The sequence below is a fragment of the Cibotium barometz genome, chromosome 47 (genome assembly GCF_041138505.1).
Source record: "Cibotium barometz isolate CiBa-2024 chromosome 47, ASM4113850v1, whole genome shotgun sequence".
Lineage (NCBI taxonomy): Eukaryota > Viridiplantae > Streptophyta > Polypodiopsida > Cyatheales > Cibotiaceae > Cibotium > Cibotium barometz.
The window spans coordinates 21,990,363-22,012,674 of record NC_141092.1 but is presented as its reverse complement, the minus strand read 5'-3'; the positions used below and the strand labels follow the sequence as shown (position 1 = coordinate 22,012,674).

General features: G+C 46.6%; 3 protein-coding genes across 5 annotated transcripts in view; 1 reads left to right on the top strand and 2 right to left on the bottom strand.

Annotated features, from left to right (window-relative positions):
* LOC147611504 (uncharacterized) overlaps positions 1-22,312 on the bottom strand; it is a 134,044-nt gene that overhangs the window by 21,922 nt on the left and 89,810 nt on the right. For all 3 annotated transcript variants that reach the window (XM_086784605.1, XM_086784606.1, XM_086784607.1), the window contains 5 exons: positions 20,372-20,490; positions 18,757-18,837; positions 18,586-18,656; positions 18,318-18,421; positions 18,168-18,232 (listed from right to left, as the gene is read on the bottom strand). In XM_086784605.1, coding sequence (XP_086640731.1) covers positions 18,168-18,232; positions 18,318-18,421; positions 18,586-18,656; positions 18,757-18,837; positions 20,372-20,490 — 440 coding nt within the window. The remainder of the gene's footprint in view (positions 1-18,167; positions 18,233-18,317; positions 18,422-18,585; positions 18,657-18,756; positions 18,838-20,371; positions 20,491-22,312) is intronic.
* LOC147611505 (uncharacterized) lies at positions 6,798-14,508 on the bottom strand. The gene is made up of 3 exons (XM_086784966.1): positions 12,646-14,508; positions 8,322-8,643; positions 6,798-8,199 (listed from the first exon to the last, which is right to left on the bottom strand). The coding sequence occupies exons 1-3, from the start codon at positions 13,440-13,442 to the stop codon at positions 7,726-7,728; spliced, it is 1,593 nt and encodes a 530-aa protein (XP_086641092.1). The 5' UTR covers positions 13,443-14,508; the 3' UTR covers positions 6,798-7,725.
* On the top strand, positions 10,602-12,338 carry LOC147611506 (uncharacterized). Its single transcript, XM_086784604.1, has 3 exons — positions 10,602-11,389; positions 11,481-11,642; positions 11,777-12,338. Exons 1-3 carry the CDS (start codon positions 11,075-11,077, stop codon positions 12,191-12,193), a joined length of 894 nt encoding a protein of 297 aa, XP_086640730.1. The 5' UTR covers positions 10,602-11,074; the 3' UTR covers positions 12,194-12,338.

Here is a 22,312-nt window from a genome sequence, read left to right as displayed (position 1 = left end):
TGGGCCATCTAGTTGCAATGACTGCCCGACTGTGAAGTCCAAGATATCTGGCGTTGTTGCCTTCCATATACAAATCTAATTCTGGCATCGTTGCTGTCAATGGTCGACATCGTTGCCTCCCATATACAAATCTTGCTCCTTGGACTATCGGGCATCGTTGCCACTAGAGCATGCCCAAGTAATCATTATAAGCAGAATAATGATCAATTCTAGTCCAATATATATATATAATGAAGAGGGCTAGAGGTATAATCCCTCCCTCTTGAATCTATCTTGATAGCAAGACATCGATATACCTGTACTTCAAATATATATGGACAAACCACTTTCTCATAAGCTCATACTATATCTAGAAAGTCCTTGAAGTACTTCTCTGGTATCCATTTCGCATCCAATAGCGAATAATTCTCGAATTCCACGAGGAACTTTCTGATCACCGTCTTTCCTCTTTTTCTCACAGAATGAACCTCAATCTGTTCTGGCTCTTCCACCCCCGGTGGATCCTCCAAAATAGGTTCCTCTGGGGGTATTCATGTATACGGCTTCAATAAGCTGACATGGAAGGCATTATGTATCATCCTCCAATGATCTGAAAGGTCCAATCGATAACATACATGGTTGATCTTCGTCGTAATCTGAAAGGTCCATATACCATCATTCCTTGACTTTGGCAATCCAAAGATAAAATCCATAGCAATACTCTGAACATTCAATGGGTGCAATAATCTTGCTAGTGTTTGTCGATCAAACTTGACCTTCTGACAAACCAAACATTCTTGAATCATAAAGTTTAATGTCCTTTTATACTAGGCCAATAGAAGTAGCTCTCCAAAGCTTGAAGTGTAGTCAAGGTGTCTCTATGCCCCATGTAGGAAGGAGCATGGTACTCTTCCATTACTTTGGCCTCAATTCCTTGTGTCACACATAACCTGGGTTTGCTTCATAAGAAAAGCCTACTTGATGACGTAAACAAGTTGCCAAATCTCTAATCTGCAATTTGTTCCAAAACATCTTTGAAACCCTCTTTGGTAGCGTAAGGATCCTTCATCAAAGTGAAATCCATATGGAAACCCATAGAAACCGCATAGCTCAGGGGTCTCCGAGATAATGCATCTACTTCCTTGTTGTCTTTGACATTCATAGGCCACAACATGCCCTGCTTGGTTCAAGACTGCTCCAATGCAATCTTATCATGTTCAACCACAAAAAGGTCTAGAATAACCAACACCGGTTCTTTGCTAGCATAAAGTCTCAATGCTTCAAAAGGATTATGTTACAGCTTTGGTCCACAAAGATTCCATGGCTTTATTTGTCGAAACATGCAATGGGCTAGCACCATTGCAAACCATTTGTTGAACTTCCTGGCATGATGTCAATTTGATGATCTTCCGATCTCTCTGGCTTCTTTGTCTTCCTTTCCCTTATTTGTCTTGAGGAAACTGCATTTGAAAGAGTAGGCCTAGGAGTAGCTTCCTTGTCTCCTCCATGATAAATAGAGTGGGTAGCTCTAGATCCTCTTGCAATGGTGACTCCTTTGGCTCGAAGAATCAAGATAGGCTTTAGCAGCTTCAACTCCTTTGGCTTCGGTGGCTCAATCTTTGATGAAATCTCAAACATTCAAGCCCTTCTTTGTCCTTTTTCCTCTTGGTTTTCCAAGCAAGGAATTCTTCGTCTTTGAGAAATCACCTAAGTTGCTCAAAGTCATGATACTCTTCTGATGACATGGCCGCGGTCCCATGAGTAATGGATCGATGACCCTGGTTCCCATCCTGAAGTCCTGGAACGGCCAGATAGTTGTTCCCTTCATTAGGCCCTTGGTTTCCCTCTTCTCTTTACATGGCTCTGTCACCCCAAGAAAGTTTCTTCAAGAGAAATCCTGCTCTGGCACCACTATAAGCTCAACAAGGTGTGACAGACTCAACCACGTGTCCAAGAGATAAAGATATAGAGAGAGAGGGGAGAGAGAGAAGGGAATAGGGATCTTGCAAAATACACCACATTGAGTTGGGAGCAGGCCCTACCCGCTTTTAGGAATTTATTCAAGACCTATTCATGGGCATGCTGGCCAGGATCAATACAATCAATGAATACAAAACAAATAGATATGCCAATGTAGGATATCCAAGTTGATGTCGAGACACAAGATCTTTGATGCCGAGCACACCACGGGGATGACCCACAAATATCTCTGACCGGGCTAGTACCAGATCCAATATCCAAATCGAAATCGAAATCCAATGAATCCAAGTCCAAGTTCCAAGTCCAAGTCCAAGTCCAAATCCAAATCCAAGTCCAAGTCCAAGTCCAAATCCCAAGTCCAAGTTCCAAGTCCAAGTCCAAATCCCAAGTCTAACTTCCAAGTCCAAATCCAAATCCATGTCCAAGTCCAAATCCCAAGTCCAAGTCCAAGCTCCAAGTCCAAATCCCAAGTCCAAGTTCCAAGTCCAAGCTCCAAGTCTAAATCCAAATCTTGAATCTCAAAGATGGGTGGTAGCGGTGTTGCACAGGCGGTGGCCAGTTGAGTTGGCAACGGTTGGGTGGAGCCGGCGGGCGGCGGCTTGGCGGAGGTGGCTCTGGGACGGTTGAGCTGGGCAGTGGCCGGGCTGAGCCGAGCGACGACGGGGGCGAGTGGATAAAGATGAGGGTCTCCTTGCTCTCCGCAAGCTTGCTGCCCAAAACAAGAGGGCTCTAGCTTCTTTTATACTTAGGGAAGCCTTGCCTTTTGCCAAAAAGTGATGCTTTTGCCTTTTACTTTTGCTTTTGGTCTTTTTAATAGTAAAATATTACTCAACTTTAGTCAAAAGTCATTGTAGTACCAAGGTCTTGCTTTTTGGCCCTGGAGCTGCTTTTAGCTTTTTGGTCCGGCTTAGCCTCCTCTTTCCCATGGTGCCCTCGGCTCGCGGTCAACCTTGTTTGACTTTTGCTTTTTGACCAAGAATGGTGCTTTTTCTTAATCAACCCTGTCCCCATGTCTTCTTTCACATGTTTGGTGTCCAGACATGGGTTTCATCATGTGAAATAAAGCTAGGAGAACCAAATAGTTACACCATTGATATTCTCTTCCTCCACAAGCACCGTCTTTCAGAGGGGCGTACTCTGCCGCTGTTGCGGGAAGATTCTACCGCGCAGGAGTCACACTTTCTGGTCTCCTTTTTTTGGCCCCTTCGGGACCTAGGAGGGAGTTTGTATTTCTGTCCAGCGAGCAGCTATTGTCGGCAGTAGTTGGCTTGGACACTGGTCGAGCTTAGGTGACCATCAGAATTGGAGAAGATTGTGTGGGCTTTGTAAATGTATATGTGCCGAACGCCGCTGCAAGCAGAGCCACCTTTTGGAGTACAGTTCGCTAGTCCCTTCCGCATGCCAACTTTTGGTGTATGGGTGGGAACTTTAACATGATAGAGTCAGCAGAGAATGGACTCGGAGGAGGCATGGCTGTAGTTTCTAGCTCAGAGTACTCTGCTTGGGAGGAGTTGATCCTCGCTCTTAGAGGGCAGGACCCTCGGCATTTACCAGAGTTTGGACGCAGCCCTGGGAGTCTGTGCTTCTCGAGGTTTGACATGAGGAGCACCGGCCCAAATCTTTCTAGACTTGGCAGATTCTATGTGAATGAGCGGGCTTGCGGTCGTGGGGGCATGATTGGTATTTTGACAGTGGAGAAGGATCACACAAATACAAAGGGGCCATCATCTCAGAGAAGGAGATCGACTCCACAGGAAGTAGTAGTAGTCCACCGGGTGCCTCATAATCCAAGAAGGGCCTCCAATAGTGTAGCAGAGTCTATTGCCCTACTTTATGAGCTGGAACATTGTTTGTAATGAGGGAAGAGTGTGTGAGTTTATCCCATATGTGAATGGGTGTGAAAGTGCCTTGAAGTCATATAAAAACCCCTTTTTGCAATGAAAAGGATATCGGTTGGTTTGGTGCAAATCTGAGTATTTTAGTACATGTGTCTCTTCAGTTATTCTCTTCATTTTCATTCATTTATTTCATTAGGCATGTAGCTCTTTTTGGCACGCCCGGTGGGATGGGCGATTCCATCACCCCTGTCCCCATCTCTTGTTTTAGGTTAGGATAGCCACTCTACTTTCTCTGCTGCTAGAGTTTGTGGGAGTTTCTAGTGCTGTTTTCGGGCACCATAGTGGAGGGTAGACTTGCTGGCCTGTGGTTTGGTGAAATGGACTGGGAAGGAAGGTGCCACGTTGCCTGTCGGAGGAAAGAGTAGAGTATGTCACCAATACACGGAAAGTGGGGAAGAGGACGCCATAGTCAGAAAGCTTCGCAAATCCACAGAGAACATCATAGCCAGAGAGGTTCACCAGTCCACAGTGTCACCAATCCACAGAGAAGGGGAAGACAGCATAGTCTCACTGATGAACAGGAAAGGGAAGAAAAAGACGCATTCACTGGCGGGGAGCTTTACTAGTGCAAAGCAAGCAGGGGAGAAGAAGATGCCATGGGCAAAGAGCTGACCAGTGCTGTGTACATCAGACAGGCAGGAGGAAGAAGCCATAGAAAAAAAATCTTTGGAGGACCTAGAATCTTTTCGCAGGTGACTTGCTGGGGGAGGCGAAGGCAAAGAACAAACAGTCAAGCAGAGCACATGGTGGGGGGAAGTGGTATGTTTCGGCGCTGCTGTTACTGTGCTGCCATATCTGTAGCAAGGTCTATTGCCCTGCTTTATGAGCTGGAACATTGTTTGTAATGAGAGAAGAGTGTGAGAGTTTATCCCATATGTGAATGGGTGTGATTCTGTGAAAGTGCCTTTAAGTTGTATAAAAACACCTTTTTGCAATGACTAGGACATCTCTTGGTTTGGTGCAAATCTGAGTATTTTGGTACGTGTGTGTCTCTTCAGTTATTCTCTTCATTTTCGTTCATTTATTTCATTAGGCATAGAGAGCTGCTACAAATAGACTCTGGTGGGAGGGCTGCTATGAGCAAAGTAGCAATGATCATGTCCACCAGGCCAAAGTAGTGCTGGACTAGACGTGTGACCCCACCTTAGCGCGAAGAATCAAGTATGGTAGGAGGCTAGTGGGAAAGAAGAGGCAAGGCAAGGCCACTTGACCAGAATCACTCAACCAGCCAAAGATAGCCACACGGTTCGCGCTTCACCCCTAGCCTGAGCCGCCCTCCGCTGCTGTTCATCGCACCCCCCCCCCCCGCCTGCCCCCGGCATCCTGCCTCCTTAGCCATCGCACTTTCTTGCCTCTGGTGTGCTTCCCCCGCCGGCTTCCTTCTCCACCCTCTTGCCCACCCGCCCCCCGGGCATCCTGCCTCCATCTCGCACCTGCCTGCCTTCCCATCCTTTGGCCCACCCCTGCTTGTCTGCCTTCCCTGCCCTCTCAGTGGTTGTTTTTTCCCCCCTGGTGTGTGCCCCTTTTGCCTCTTTGCCGTGTCCCGGTTCCGAGCTCCCCGTTTCTCTCTAGCCCTCCCTCTTCCGTCGCCCATCACCCTCTGTGCAGGTGCTTTGCTTCTTCCGGGTTGTACTTCATCGACAAGAGTAGGTGCTGCTTGTCTAGGAGGACTCATGGCAGCCGCTACATCATCCCCAGCCGAGACCACCGTCTCTTGCCTGCTTTCAAAGGCGGACCTCTAGCTCTTAGCTTCGACAGTATCCTCCCTTGCAGCCTCTTCTTTGAGATTTGCAAGATCATAGGGAGCCATCCCAGGTGCGGACAAATCCAGGATTTGCTCCAGGCAGCCCTCATCGATGAGCCAGACAAAATCCCGGCATCCATTTTCTTGGGCTTGGCTACTCTCATGTGGAGTTTGATTCACCTGCAACGGTCGCAATATGCAGTGCTCAAGCGTTCTTTGTAAGATGGCAACATGGTTTTGACCCTGCATCCGACCCCCTGGCAGGTGTATCCGGCTTCCCCATAACGGTCAACAGCAGGAGTATCACCCACTGATTTGTTCGATTGGACGATCGATATGGCAAGTTTTGGAGTCCCTGCAGATGGCCGCATCAGTGGTGGTCAGGGCCCAGGACCACGGGCATCCCGTCCATCATAGTCTGCATTGCCTCCCCAGAGGATCTTCCATAGGTCATTGCACGCTCGAGCCTCTCCAGGGCGACCTGATTCTTCAGCCGATAGAGTACACCAACCTCCCCGGCTAGTGCTTCATCTGGAAGTAGATGAGCCACCTTGCCAGTCTTGCCCTCAGCATCACACCCACAGAGGATGCCTCTTGACCCCCCACGGTTTTCCAGTGGGCACCGTTACCTTGGGGGGGCCACCTGCATGGTGATCGTTGGCTGGCGGCACTCCTGGGGAGGCGGGCAGTGGTGCCGCCTACAGCGATTGACTGTATGCTGCCAACGGCTAGTGCCCTCCTGCTGAGCTTGTTGGGAGGGAGGCTGGGCCTTAGGCGTTAGTTGGTCAGGTACCTCTACCCTGGACTCAGGCCCTGCATACCCTCCTTTCGCTGGTCACACCTGCTGATGCCTCGGGCAACGAGAAGATGGACGACGTGGCAGCCCCCCGTGCCACCTAGGAGATTCATGCATATCGTGGCTCATCCTCCGAGGTTCCGGAGCCGGTGCCCACCACCCCCGCTCTCTGCCGTGGTTCCTCGTTCCTCCTCTCCCCCCCTTCATAGGCCCCCCTCCCTCAGCTTCCCCTATCCATAGCGCCCCTCCTGCCGCACTGGACCCTCACCAAAGTTAGCAGCATGGCCTGGCCAGACGACGGATACATCAGTTCGCAGATCCTGTGGAGATGGCTGCCCCCCCCCCCCCCCCCCCAAAAAAAAATAAAATAAATAAAAATAAAATAAATAATCATGGGGATGCCTATTGACCATGGACTCCTTAGATGCCTTCCTGTTGAGGCTAGAGAGTTCTCGGAGATTGCAGCACCTCTCCGTGGTTGCATGGTCTTCCACCACATACGAGGCAGTGGAGCGGTGTTCCTCTCTTTCCCTCTGAGCATTGCACCGGCAGGGAGTGGGATTGCGAGTCTGACACCTCCACCATCCACTCTCGGGCGGTTTTCCTGCTCGGCACTTGGGAGATAGCTGTCTAGTCGACATCGCTACCCACTTTTGGCCTGGCCCTCATGGACCTAGCAAGCTCCTGCCTCCGATATTAGGATGGAGACATTGACGCCCCAAGCTTGGAGATGATACTTGTATGTGTTCCTCCACGTGGCAATCTCATTGTCCCTTTTGAGGCACTTCTTTCGATTCCATAATTGTGATGGATGGAGCACAGAGTAGGCATACCGCAAGGCCAGAGTGGAGTGGGGCTTTATGGAGGATAGGATCAGGGATCACTTGGCCCGCATCCGGCCCTGGTCAGGTTGTGATTATTCCCCTGCCAAACTGACCCCGAAGCAGTGTTGCCAGGCGTTTCTTAAACGGCAGGTATGAAACGGGTTTCATATGTTTTGAAACGTTTCATAAAAGGTAAGGAATGGGTACAAAAAGGTTTCATACAAAATAGAAAAAACATGTATATTTTTAACTTGAAATATACAAAAGAAAAAACTGTTGACATAACTTATAAGAGAACACATTGAATTCATTTCAATAAAAACAAAATACATGTAAGATATGATGATATCACAAATCACGTGGGTGATCACTGATGACTAAACTGAAATCAAAAGGATCACCACGTGGGTGATGAGTCATGACTCAAAATCCAAAATCAAAATAAATAACATGTCCAAAGTTCAAACTAAATAACATGTCCAAATAAAATGATACTGGCAGTTGCTAGCTACTATCTGCATCCTCATCTGCATCCTCATGCTCATCCTCATCTGCATCTTCTGCCTCTGCAGCCTCACTCTCAAGGTCACTGCCGGTAGCCGAGTCCTCAAATGCCTCATCCTCTAGAGGTGCAGGTGCACCACTAGTACTAGCCTCTCGAGAAGATCGTGTAGTGCGAGCCGGAGCCATGATCTCCTCATAGAGCATAGAATAGATGTCTCTCTCCTCTTGAGGAATGTCGGGAATCTCCTTGCACTTCATGATATCAATCTTATCTGGAATCACTTGGCGAGGCTCAATGGGATGACCCTTTTGTTCTAGCAATCGGAGATTGCAATGACAAAAGACAAGCCTCTCCAATTGTGCTGAGGAGAGTCTATTTCTCGTTTTCGTGTGAAAAAGAGCCCATGTACTCCAGTTCCTCTCACAAGGCCCTGTACTGCAATCCTGGGAGAGAACTCTCAATGCAATCCGTCTCTACATTGTACCAAAAAGAATGTTAAGTTAGAGTAAAAAAGAGAGTAGCATTTGAATGTAGATTTTGAAAGAATAGGACTTAGGAGACAAAGATACAAGATTCAAGAATCAAGAAACCTTACCAAGTTGGGTGTCCCAATACCGTATTTCTCCCACCAAGACACTGGCTCCAACTGTGTCTCCCTGACCAATGCAGTAGCTTGCCCAAACATATGGCTACCGTTGCGGTAAATGAGAAGCTCATCCTCGAGCTTTCTCATAAGCTGTATATCACCTCCCACTCCCACCAACTTGGTAATGTACTCGATCCATCCTGACTCTAGCTCCTCATTGAGGTATTGCTCCTCATTCCTCCAAAGGGGATGCAAAATGTGAGCAACAGCATGGATTGGCCTATGAAACCAATCCCAACGCCGATTCCAGATCTCCTTAATATCTTGAACTCTACATGTGACATACAGGGTTGGGTCAGGTATGCGTACACTTGGATGTGAGGCGTTCTAGACGTACGTACGTTTTTGTACGTACGGAACGTTAAGGGCGTGTGCTTTTCTTTTTTTTTCCACGCGGCGTCGTCTCTTTAATGATGCGCGTCGGTGGTCATTTATTTGGGGCGGGGCTGGGCTGGCCGCCGCTGGGCTCATTAGCCTTATTATTTATAAGGCATGGCCCAAATAATGGGCCAAACTTAAAGTAGAAAAAAACAAAAAAAAAAACGGGTTCGGCGGGCTGCAGAAAACGGGCCCAATTAAAAAACGAAAAAGTAAACGGGAGAGAGAAAAAAAAAACGGGAAGAAAAATGAAAAAAAAAACAACGCGCATGCAGCCAGCAGCGCGCAGAGTATTGGCGCACACACACACACTCAGCAAGGAGGCTGCAAGCAATCTCTCTCTCTCTCTCTCTCTCTCTCACACACACACACACACACACACACACACACAAACATGTCACACACACACTGTACACACACACGACTGAAGGTTGAATAATCTCTCTCTCTCTCTCTCTCTCTCTCTCACACACACACACACACACAAACATGTGACACACACACACACACGACTGAAGGTTGAATATACATGAAAATTCAACCTTTTTATTTGACATTCACATGACATTGAAGAGCTCATAGCCTCATTGCCCCCCCCCCCCCCCCCCCCACACACACACACACAGTGACAAGCGTGTACACTGTACACACACATCCAAATTCCAAAATAACACACACACATCTCTCTCTCTCTCTCTCTCTCTCTCTCTCTCTCTCTCTCTGTGTGCCATGGGCAAGAAACGACATGCCTATTGGAAGCTTCACACACTCCAAGATGATGAGAAGAGCAACCAATGGAGATGCCGGTATTGTGGAGGTGACTTCAAAAGTTCAGTTACTCGCCTCATCTCTCATGTATCGGGTCTCGGTGGCAATGGCATTTCAGCTTGCAAATCTGTGCCACGCGACATAGCAAATAAGGTGATAGCCGAGCAAAATTTGAAGGCTTCACAGGGTGCAGCCATGGCAGCTGAAGACGAGGATTTGTTGGATCCTCTTCCTCCTCGAGCTGCATTTGTTAATCCAACGGCTGCTACAGGATCCTCTAGTGCAATGGGGCAGCCTAGTAGAAAGAGGGCAAGAGTAGAGGAGAGCATTATGGAGGAAGGTGCAGGTTCCGACATGCATTGTGATAGTTCTTCTAAACAGCAGACCACTCTCCCATCTCGCATCTTTAGCACCGCATGGGTAAAGGAGCGGCAAAGGGTTGCCGAGATAGAGATTGCACGCACACTTATACAATGCAATATCTCCTTCAATGTGCTTCGCACGGACCAATGGAAGAAGATGGTTCAAGCAATAGCCGCTGTGGGTTCGTGCGAGGATTGGCACGGGGTCGAATACAAACAAATGAGGACACGCATGCTAGATGAGGAGAAAGCCAGGATAGATGTGGCGCTGCAACCAATACGGGACAGCTGGAGAAAGTTTGGATGCACCATCTTGTCTGATGGATGGGCCGACATCCGAAGGCGCCACATGATAAACATTCTTGTATCATCATGTTTTGGCACCTATTTCTTGCGTGCGGTGGATGCTGGTAAGGCAAGTGAGAGTGTTACAGCTGAATTTATATATCAGCACATTAGGCAAGCCATCATAGAGGTGGGTCCAGAAAATGTTGTACAGGTGGTCACTGACAATGCCTCCAACTGTAGGAGGATGGGAGAGTTGGTAGAAGGTGAGTTCCCAAGCATTGTGTGGACTCCATGTGCTGCACATTGCTTGGATTTATTAATGGAGGATGTGGGGAAGCTTACTTGGGTGCAGCCAGTGTTGGCGGATGCCAATCGCATCACCACCTTTTTCAGAAAAAAACACAAAGCATTGGCGCTCTTTCACAGCAAGAGCCCCGGGCTTGATATGGTACGGCCTTCCAAGACTCGATTCGCTTATGCATACATGGTCTTGGAGCGTTTGCAGAGGCTCCATGATCCTCTACAAGCCACTGTGGTTGATCCAACGTGGAAAGATCCACGACATTGCAATTCAGAGCCTACAAAGTATGTCCAACGTAAGATCTTGGACGAGAATTTTTGGGAGGAGACAGCAAAGATTGTCAAGTTGCTGAAGCCGCTCTTCTTTCTCTTGCGCATGACAGACATGGAGGGATCTACCATGGGTCTCCTCTACCACATGTTTAGGAGGATGCGGCTAGAGATTAGCCGGTCCACAGTGGTGTCTCAAGACAGGTAAGCCATTGTCAAGTGCACGTCACATGTTTATCGCACCAAATTCCAATCATTTTAAATTGCTCTTATTATAACTTTGGTCTTGACTCTTTTTTCCTCTCTAGAATTAGAGAACTGAATCAGATTATAGAGATGCGTTGGGAGTACATGTCTCGCCCAATTCATGGCATGGCTGCACTCCTTCATCCTCTTTATCGAAAGGATGAGACCATAAGCAATCCAGAGCTTCTTACCATGCGCGACATGTACTTGGAGGCAACCTATCCTCAGGAGCAGCAGTCAGAGGTAAACAACTCCATGGTATCCTACATGCATAGCTTGGGTGCCGCTTTTAGCAGAACCTCATGCAACAAGGAAGACGAGGCAAAGGCCCCGATTAACTGGTGGTTGATTTATGGTTATCAATCATTCCAACTCCAACAAGTGGCATTGCGCGTCCTCTCTCAAGTGAGTGACAATAACTCCCTAAATGGAATTTGGAAAACGATGTGTGATAATAAATAGGTTTTGATTACTTTAAGACTTTTATTACTTGTAGGATTGTTCAGCTGGTGCGTGTGAGCGTAATTGGAGTGCCTACTCTCTTATTCATACAAAGATCCGCAATAAACTCAAGACCAGCCAGTTGGAACGCTTGGTTTATTGCCGAGCCAATCTTCTATTGGTTCAAAATCTTAAGAAACTTGAGCATCCTATGCAGGTGACTGATTGTGTCATAGAGTCTAGACATTAGTATATACAAGTAACAATATTATGATGCATGCAGCTGCCAGCATTTTTTGCATGCCATGGTCACAGACAATTCGCATTGAACATGTTTATTGTTGTTGACAGGTTGATCCTCTATCTCTGGAGCACGTTGCTACCGCAGAAGAGGCGCAGACCGCATTGAGAAACGAGCAGGAGGAGATAATTCGCATGTTGCACAGAGAGCTGGAGAGTATAGACCGCAGGGTGACTCGGGCTTCTTCCAGGGCGTATGACATTGAGCCCAGTGGTGATGCGCATGTTGTGCAGTCGAGCGGGCGAGGTAGACGAGGCGCTAGGCGCGGGACTCGTCGAGGACGAGGACGACGCACATCTACCACATCACATGCGGAGACATCGACAGTAGCTACAGAGGAGATGCTAGATGATCATGAGAGAGTACCCTATGTAGAGCCTGAGTATGATTCTGATGGGAATGTCCTTACCGATGGAGACGTCCCATCTGATTCAGCTTCATCATCAGGTGTTGATGATGATGAGTAGCCTTTGCAGGACCTAGGTTGACCGGGGCACTTTTTACTCTCTTTAGGAGAGGTTTTTTCCCCCGTGTCCTTTGTATCGGTTTCTTTACTTGTAGCGCTTTGCGCATGCTCAGAGTTTCTGTAATCATGATTTTACCTTATGTTCATTTGTATCCTTCTTGAATCTCTACTCTTTCAATGTTCAATGTTTAAAGTTTAAACCATTCAAAGTTTATGTTTCATGAATGACATTCAATGATATGTACTAGTGGATCTAATTTATATATATATTATATTGACGCACTTTACGTACTTTTGCTCGAAGACCGTACTGTACTGCGTACCGTACCCGTACCGTACGTATGGACCTACCTTGGCACTGACATACATAAGAGATCAAGATTTATAAAATAACTTATAGGAAGACTCAAGAGAAAGACTCAAAGACTAAAGTTAAAGCCGAAGGGTGAGCACCTGTTACGCGACAAGGTAGTGAAATCATTGAGAGCTTCACCAATTCTGTCCATGAACTCATAAAGCAGCCCAATGGTACTCCCCTCCATGTCTGTGAGCCGAAGGACACTATACATGGGCTGAAGTGCCTTCACAAGTCCCTCTGCATCCTGCCACCAAGTATCTCTCATGACCATACGAGAGAATGCTATAGACTTGGGCTCATCCTTGTCCTCCCATGCTGTCCATTCACGACACACAATAGTGCATAATAAGCCATGTCGCACTCTCACTAGTCTCTCCACCACAATAAACATGTATGCAAACCGAGTTTTGGAGGGCTTTAGAAGCTCAAGATCACTATTGGCCCTGTACATGCTCAAAACCTTTGGCCTCTTTGTGACAAAGTTCACCATGGTAGATGCAGTTGAAAATACATGGCTCACCCAATCAAGCTTCCCCACATCCTCAATCATCAAGTCAAGGCTGTGTGCTGCACAAGGTGTCCACACAATCTTGGGGAACTCCTCCTCTAACATCCTGCCCATGGATACACAATTGGACCCATTGTCCATGATCGCCTGCACAATGTTATCAGGCCCAATTTCATTGATTGCCTGGCGCATGTGGGACATAATGAACTCCCCTGTAACCACTATCCTTGGCACCGATGCATCTATGGCACGACTGAACATTGTGCCTTTGCAGGAGGACACAAGAATGTTGTACACATTTCTCTTCCGCACATCTGTCCATCCATCACAAAGCAAAGTACAACCATACTTTGCCCAAGTGGCCTTGAGAGGCTCCATCTCCATCTCCACAGCCAGGTAGTGCGCAATGTCTCGTAGGAGGGGCCATCCCACTCACACCCAATGCGGGAGATAGCTCTCATTGCCTTCTTCCATCGAGGAGTTCTGACAATGTGGAAGGATAATCCACATTGAATAAACAACTTCATCAACTCCCTCGTTGCCTCTTTCATGGCAGCCTTTTGCATCCCTGCCTGTACATGTCCTTTCTTGAACACTGGAAGACTAGTTCTTTTGGCTCGAGGTGCCGAGCTAGAACCACCTGCAACACCACCTGCAACCTCACCACTAGTATCTTCCTCTTTGATATTGCGAGTCCTCTTGGAGACACTTTGACGTGCTTCAGGCTCTCCCAGATTGGGGATATCCTCAAGGGGGATACCTAGCTGCATGGCCTTCCAAGCCTTGAGGCTATCATAGATTTCTTGTGGCACATGCTTACATGGTCCAATGCCAAAACCCTTTGTTTGTGACAAATGTGCCTTCAGCCTGGTGACACTGCCATGGTGCTTATCAGCACAAAAGTTGCATTTCCACTTTCCGGAGCCCGAGCCACCATATCTAGACTCGAAGGTGACATTGTTCCAAAGAGAATCACCTGTTCGAGGCATCCTACAAGGCGGGGATAAATGCAGATTGTTGGCCCTGCAAGTGCGACACAGAACATAAACTAATCTCATTATATGATTCATGATTTTAACTGTCATCTTGGCCAACAATAGAGCAAGGGGAAGAGAAGGTAGATAGCCTTAGAAGTCAGGCCTCAATAGACCAAGGGTGGACCGTGGAAGATATGCCATAAATATTGATGGAAGAGAAAAAAGTGTGCTGCTTTATGAGTTGTGCAGAGAAAACCAACATAAAGCAAAACATGACATTACCCCTTTGGAAGACCTCCACAAGGCCCAAGGACACCAAGGAGCAGGCGGGCTGACACGAGCGATGGAAGGCTGGCACACAAATCGGCGAAGTCATAGGCGGCCACCACTGGGAAACGTGAACGAAGTGTGCCGTACGATTCACGAACCGATTTGTTTTTTAGGTTTTTAAAATATGCATGATGAAAAAAACGCGTTTCGTACAGGACGAAACGTTTCGTACGTTTCGTACCTGTACGAAACGCGTTTCTATGCAGCTGTGCCCTCCGTGGTGGAGAGGGTGTCTTGGAGCAGGTCTCATTTCTCCCATCATTAGTTATGCGGATCGTCTCTTGAAATGTTCACGGGATGGGAGAGGGGGGGCGCTTCCTCCGCAAAAGAGGGGTACTTCTCTAGGAGCTTTAGAGAACCTGCGTGGGAGGCTCAGTTCATCTGTTGTTCCTACAAAAACATCGCATTTCAGCAGGGCACACCCACAAATGTGGGAAGATTTTGCCTGGACACAACCATGCCTTTTGGTCCCCCGCTTTCGGCCCTTAGGGGAACCAGGGAGAGGTGTGCATTTCGGTCAGTGAGAAACTGCTTTTGTCAGTGCTGGGTTTAGGCATCATTGTTCAAGGGAAGGTGCAGTGCATTATACTCAGGGTTGGGGAGGATCTTGTGGACCTCCTCAACATTTACGTCCCCCAATAAGGTGGCAGGGAGGATCTGGGCCCAGGTGAGACAAGCACTTCCCCAGGCAAATTTTGTGCACAGGTGGAGATTTAACATGCTGGAGGACCAAGAGGACAGGTAGGGAGTAGGCCTCGATACTATCATAGGAAGTGAATACACGGCCTGCGAGGAATTGGTCATCTCCCTGAGGAGCTACGGTCCATGGCACTTACCAGAGTTTGGCTGCACACAGGGAAGCCTTCGCTTCTCCAAATCAAACCAGAGGATGCAGAGACCAAACCTCACATACATTGACAGATTTTATGTGGATGAGTGGGCTTGCAATAGAGATGGTTTGATTGATATTCTCGCAAGCACCACGTTGTCAGATCATTCACCAGTTGTCCTTCTCCTCAGGAGAGTGTCTGCATCCCTCACTACTTGGTCCAAAACTAGAGATTGTCAGAAGAGTCCAGGAGATTTGGGAGTCCCTCACTTTTAGGCCAGGAGAGGTGGCAACAATGCTCGCCTCTAGACTGCAGGAGATCACCCTTTTACAGAGTGCATCTCAGGACAGACTCACCGGGTTCAGAGTAGGAGAGGAGTACCAGTGGCTCGAAGCTTTCATGCACCACCACATCCCTCTAGCGGTACTAGGATCAGACGGGGGACTGACTCTCATTTTCTTAATCAGATGCCATGGCAGGATGACCTTTGGTGCGGATTCAGGGGGAGGGGATCCTGGCAAGTGGAAATGGACAGACCCCTTCAGCCTAGAGAGCCCTGCCACCCCCTTTTTTCAAGACATCTCACCTAGCTTCCTTAGAGACTACTGGAAGAGACTGTGGGGGACAGCTTCCGACCTCGGAAGGTTACTCTGTTCCCATGGCAGGTAACTCACAAGAGTTTGGCAGATGGCACGTGGTTGGCCATTGGCGGTCGTCGAGCACATTGCATGAGGTGCAACCACCCTCGAGAGTCACAAAGAGCAACAGGTTTGGCTGAGGATTCTTCGACTATTCACCACCTCTCGAGCTTCTTTCTGTATCATCACTTGGGGGCTAGTTGCCTGGGTGACAGTCACATCCCGCCCTCCACTATGAGGAGACAGCTGATGGTCAAGCCCTCTAGCTCACCCATTGCAGGATAGAGTCCATCCCCAGCCCCGACTCTTTGGTAGAGGCCTGGTCCCCCGAGAATTGTGAGAGGTGAGGGATCATCAGCAACATAGCAGCATGGCACATTTGGTGGGCATGGTGCAGTGAGACCATTGAGGGAAACAAAAGACTCGCCTACCAGTGAATTAGTGAGACCATTGAGGGAAACAAAAGACTCGCCTACCATTGAGGGCAACAAAAGACTCGCCTACCAGTGAATTAGTGAAAGCCCCAAATTAATTTTTTGATTTGGGAACTTCTGCCTCCTCCACCTTAGCAATGCCCATCTGCCGGCTGAGCTGCCAGTTCTGGCCGCCGCCCCCTGCAACCATTGCGGAGCCCATTTTAGTCAAAATTTTTTAAATTGTTTTTGCACAGGTGTATTCCTCATCATTTTCCAAGTCTCCCAAGCTGAAGAAATCAAAATCAGAGCCCGTTTCGGCCATCAAAACCCTTTTGCAAATTTTTAGCTCTTCCAAAAATAGAGCCGAATTAAGCCCTGGGTTGAATCAGGCTTTCCTCGTGCTCTCTTTTCGTGCAATCGGCATCGACACATGACATTCCGACACCCATCACTGGGATCTTTTTTTGTCATCAAGCCTCTGCCTCCCTAGCGGAGTCCATCCGTGCCATATGGACAGATATCATTCATACCCACTGTGGCCAGTGGGGGAAGCTACAGGGAGATTCGGACCGCATGCGGAGAAGTCAAGAGGCCTTCCTACCCATCTGACAGCAGGGCCCCTTCCTCTTGGACAGTGCCGGTGACCTCACCTGGCACTAAAGGGCACCAGTTTGGCTCCCCAACCCCACACCCCGCCCCCCTCTCTCCCTCTTGTATGAGGTAGTTCCCTTTGAGAGTGGCCAACCATGGAGGGGACTACCCTCACCAGTTTTTTTCCTCTTTTGGAGGCTCTGAGCAAGTACTTCAGCCTGTTGGCTAGTTTTTCATATAACTAAGGATAAAAAAGCTTAATAATAAAAGGTAAGTGAATTGGGCTGACTTACGATTTCAATGGGTATCTACCAAGGCATCGGGACCTCAAGGCCAGAGTAGTTGCACGCAGACTGACCGTTTGGTGGTATAGGATGCTAGGGCACGCTACTACAGGGCTTAGCTAACTCATGGCAATATGATCTCAGGCTTGACAGAGGCATCTGGCTCTATAGGTGGATGAATTCCATGGAGGCTTTTGATCCCTCGATTCTAGAGATCATAGGGAATTAGGGAATTCCACTTGTCCTATGGGTTGCAGACCATGGATAGAGGATAGGTGAGATTTATACTTCCTAATGAGTGGAAGTAAGCCTCTTGTTTAGGAGGCTGTGTATCCATGTTCAAGGATATATGAGGACGATGGAATGGATACACAATAGTTGCAGTATTGAGTTGATTACTTGCCCCAGCCTTACTTAGACTAAAGGTTAAACTTTTGGTTAGTCAAGTTTCTTGCGCTTGTGAGAGTTTGGACCAATCTCTCAAAATCCTTTGTGGATGAGAAGGGTCTTACATGGTCCCAAGTGGGTATTAAAGAGATTCAATTGGTTCCGTCCTTATAGGATAGTTGTGAGAGCTGGATGATAGAATCTCTCTTATTCCAGGGCTTGTTGTATTGTTCTAGGGAGCCTCCATGCATTCTTGAGATTCCAGTAACTAGTGACATGAGGAAGCTTCTGTATAAAGCTGCACACCCAATTTGGTTGGGTGAAAAGTAGCTTGAACCAGTTTGTTTGTGATAGTTGGTTTCATGTGACGGTTGAATCCAACTGGTGAACCCAACTTAGCTATTATGGTTTGCATTTGGAGAGCGAGATGAATCCAAGAGTGCTCATCGCCTTGATTATGGATTGCTCTGGAAATTTGAGGTGACGAGTCACACCTCTCAGGCCAGGTTTTATAATATCACATCTTTGACCAACATAAGCACATTTTCTTTTTTCCCCCAGATAGGGAGACTTCTATTAGGTACTTCAAGACACACAAGACCATTTAGCATTGTGTTTTAGAATCCATGAAGGCCCAGAGATATGCACGTACTCACCGTGCAAGTACCGCAAAAATGATCGAGAGCACAACTCTTAATTTTCCAATGATATCAAGGAGTGCCTGCAAAATATTCATCACAAGCTTGAGTTTTCACCATAAAAACATTGAGTCGTGAGTCCTCTTGTTATATTGCTAGAAAAAGCACCTGCATGCCACAAGCAGTCGCAAGGGATGAGGTTGGATGGAAAAAACGGCAAACCAGCTTTGCGAGTAATGATGGTTCCATGTTATGTGGGTGCCGAAAGCGCCCTGCTTAAAATTACATCACTCTTGTTGAATAGGACGTGACAGCACAGCAGTACTCATAACGCCAATAATGTGAGGAAACAAGCTACATTCCAAATACAATACTAGAAATAAACAAATGTTGAACAGTCCTTGTTTGTCAACCAAAAGAAATACCTTCAATTTACCTTGCATAATGGCAAGTGGTGTCTCACTAATTACAATTGTATCACCAGTCCTTGCATGGCACACAGCATAACTGCATAAAACATTTTCAAAATGCATAAATAAACATCAATTTGATGCACTATCACCTAAGCAAAGTATGGGGGAAAAGACAAAGAGCTCGAGAAGCATACATGTGAAGTACCTCCAGCGGGTCATCCATATGACAAAGAAGGTGGGTTCTTACAGGAAGAACAGCTCCATCATTTACAGTCCTACAATTTGGATGGTGAAAACTGGGTAATTATCATGTCAATTACTTACACTCAGCATGTGGAAAAGAAGAAATTGTTTTGTTGTGATAATAGCCAAGTTTCAACAAATGAGAACATTCTAAGACAAGACAACACCAGGAAGATAAAAACTATAAATAGCATATAACAATAAAAAAAGGACTCCATTACCATGACAAAAATTCAAAAAACAAATCAGGAATTTTAAAGATCTAACCATTCATAGAAAAGGGACAATACAATTCAGCATGCCCTAGAAGTACATAAATTGAAAACCCTTATCAAGGCTTTCAGAATCAGGGGTAGCCCATGTGATCATTGGTGTTGATTTCTCAAAATTGAAGCAGCAAGACGATGACATTAGTCGAATTATAAATTGGCATAACATAGCAGAGAATGCTATTTTTACTGAACTAATTGCTGAGGATTACCTACTAAACTGTACAAAGATGTCATCTGCTCATCCTTCAATCCTTGGTCATTGATCAATTACGCTATTCTTTACCATTAAAGATCCCAACTAGAGGCAACTCACAGATGTGCAAAAGTCATTTGCATGCTCTTTAGCAAGTTCCAGCCAGCCCCAACCCCACCCCCCCCCCCCAAAAAAAAAAGAAAAAAAAGAGAACACACACACACACACACACACACACACACACACACATCCTTGTCAAAAAGTCTGCACTGTCACGTGTAAAAAATCCGTAGAGAGTACATTATAGTCTTCCCCCCTTATGATGAATAAACAGCAGGCAGATAAGAAGGATGCTATGGGTTCAATACACGTCAACTCTGCACATAGTGAAAATGCCATGTTGGCCTTTTCACGATGTTGACAAATGGAAACCCCATTTCTAACATTGCAAGACAGTGTCAATAGTTCAGATGAATGCACATTGTGGAACATTTGAACAACCATTTCCAAGTAGTTGGTTGGTTTATGCATCTTCATTTCTCCTCTAAGGTTTTTTAGCGATCCCCAATTATCCTTTTTCAAGTTGGCAACAGTTAGCAAGACACACTTATGTTTTGCAAATTATGGTAACATATGCAAGAGGACCACACTGTACTACAAGCTTGGGGCGTTTTCACACCATTACACAAGAGGTCCACAAATCTGATTTCAATATCAAAGTTTTTGCTAACCTCAAAACAGTATTGTTGCCTATTTCGTACTTCATTCACTATACCAACTTACATTCATTTGAACAATTTAAGCAACCACCAGGGCCAAAACCACATCTTTTGCAATGTATATCAGCCATGTTGGATAACCTACACACCCACTTCATTAGCCAGGTTACCATCCATCCACTGACCATGCAGGTTTTCTACTTCTTTCTGATTTTACATGCAAAAAATGTTTTATTCCATACGTGCAAAAAACGCCAGTTTACATCTCAAATAATTCATATTTCTGTGAGCAAGTTCCACTACTTCCCTACATATCATCTCTTTGGTCATTTCTTCATAAGCCTTCTGCTTTTCATGATTTAAATCTATTGTTTATACTCACCGTTGCCATGAAGTAGTTTGAGGCAACTTAGGGTATTGCAAGGGTAAAATCACATGTTGTAATTCAACAAATCGTCCACGAGGTCCATATGAGACAAAATTTATCTCTAGTCTTAGAGCCTGAAATATAACATCACCAAAACATCTGCTATTAGAAGATATCAACAGAGTAATTTCTAACCAAGTCAATCTTTGAGTACATGCACACTTTTGTTTTCAAGGGCTCAGGCCCTGTTTTGACAGAACATGTTAGAGAAAATAGTGTTTAGTGTATGCAAACCACACTCACAAGAAGAACGATCTTTCACAGCACAAAACTTTAACTCAAATTGCACAAAAACAAAGATGGAGAACAATACTTTAGTACTAATGTGGTACAATAGATGGCTAAGTTCAACACCGATGTGAGCTTTGATGGCTGATCTTAAACTGCCGTGACAAGAAACTCTATGCTAATAGAAGCTACGGTGCAATAGATAGTAAAAAATTAACTCTTGAGAGGATGGGCTAAAATGTGACTCTGTAAAAAGCCTGTGTGAAACGTGTTCGCCATGTGCAATTACAATGTGGTGGGTGGAGATTGGTTTGGGATGACTGTTTCATGCCACCAGTCAATAATGCTTCCGTGCTAAAACATGTAGCCTATTTTGTAAGGAGACAAATATTTTTAACACAACTCTACACCATCTAGCCTCCTAGGCATTACCAGCTTGGCGCCTTGCTTGGAGATTTATGTGGTACAAGCTTTGGAAGACGGCAGATTATCCTTGACAATTGTTTATGCATACATAGCTTGCCCACTTGATGAATGGAAAATGATTTGTGCGTCTGTTTTCCAGAGTGGACATTGCTTGGATTTTTTGTCTGCTGTCAATATCTTGGGGCGCCTAGGGATCCCAAGCACGCCCCCTATTTGGGACTAGAAAGTGGTTGCACATGGGTTTTGTAAGTGGTAAGGGTAAAGTCAAGCATTAAAAAACAGGGCCTACACTCAATAAACTGGGCGCAGGTCTTCATTAATGAGTGTGGACAGGATTGAAATAGTCCACCCTCCAAGTGGGTTAGCAGCCCACCAAGTATGTGGGTCAGCCCAATCACTTGGCACCCACCCATCCAAGGTGGTGGGTGACCCCATGGTGAGGGTTAACCAGCCCAAGGGAGGGGCTTTCCTCTCTCTCTCTCTCTCTCTTTCCCACATGGCTGTACGGACACCATCTGTATATTGCTATACGGCCATCCCTGGCTGCTGTACAACCATTTTGAGCTTCTGTATGGCCAGTTCCCCTACTGCCAGGTATTGTATGGCTATCTTCTATACTGGTCGCCTGTAAAGCTGCCCATCTCCTGCTGTACGGTCCATTACAAAGTGCTGTACAGTCCATCTCATTTGTATAGTCATCGTGCACAAGCGTTGGGCCAACCTACAGCCATGTTGCCCTTTTTTTTTTTCTCCCAAAACTAGCCTTAGCCCTCCCGTAGTTATCGTTTTTTCACCGCCCGTAGGCACATTACAAAGTGTTGTACAGTCCATCTCATTTGTATAGTCATTGTGCACAAGTGTTGGGCCAACCTCTCCTATATCTACAGCCATATTACCCTTTCCCCCCCCCCCCCAAAACTAGCCTTAGCCCTCCCGTAGTTATCGTTTTTTTTGTTTTTCACCGCCCGTAAGCACATTTTTATCTACCCATAGGTGATGCTGCCGCCGAGGAAGCACCTTCTCATTTGTATAGTCATCGTGCACAAGTGTTGGGCCAACCTCTCCTATATCCACAGCCATATTACCCTTCCCCTCCCCCCCCCCCCCCCCCAAACTAGCCTTAGCCCTCCCGTAGTTATCGTTTTTTCGTTTTTCACCGCCCGTAAGCACATTTTTATCTACACATCAGCACATCAAGCAAAAACCCCCCTGTTTCTAAGTAGGGATGAGAGAACACGGAGC

What these genes read in the sequence shown, in the direction of transcription:
- LOC147611506 (XM_086784604.1), top strand. Translation starts at nt 11,075, where the DNA reads ATGCGTTGGGAGTACATGTCTCGCCCAATTCATGGCATGGCTGCACTC. An exon ending in CATTGCGCGTCCTCTCTCAA is followed by an intron (nt 11,390 to 11,480) that starts GTGAGTGACAAT and finishes TATTACTTGTAG; the next exon opens with GATTGTTCAGCTGGTGCGTG. An exon ending in AACTTGAGCATCCTATGCAG is followed by an intron (nt 11,643 to 11,776) that starts GTGACTGATTGT and finishes TGTTGTTGACAG; the next exon opens with GTTGATCCTCTATCTCTGGA.
- LOC147611505 (XM_086784966.1), bottom strand. Translation starts at nt 13,442, where the DNA reads ATGGAGATGGAGCCTCTCAAGGCCACTTGGGCAAAGTATGGTTGTACT. An exon ending in ACTACCTTGTCGCGTAACAG is followed by an intron (nt 8,644 to 12,645) that starts GTGCTCACCCTT and finishes TGTCACATGTAG; the next exon opens with AGTTCAAGATATTAAGGAGA. An exon ending in GTATTGGGACACCCAACTTG is followed by an intron (nt 8,200 to 8,321) that starts GTAAGGTTTCTT and finishes GGTACAATGTAG; the next exon opens with AGACGGATTGCATTGAGAGT.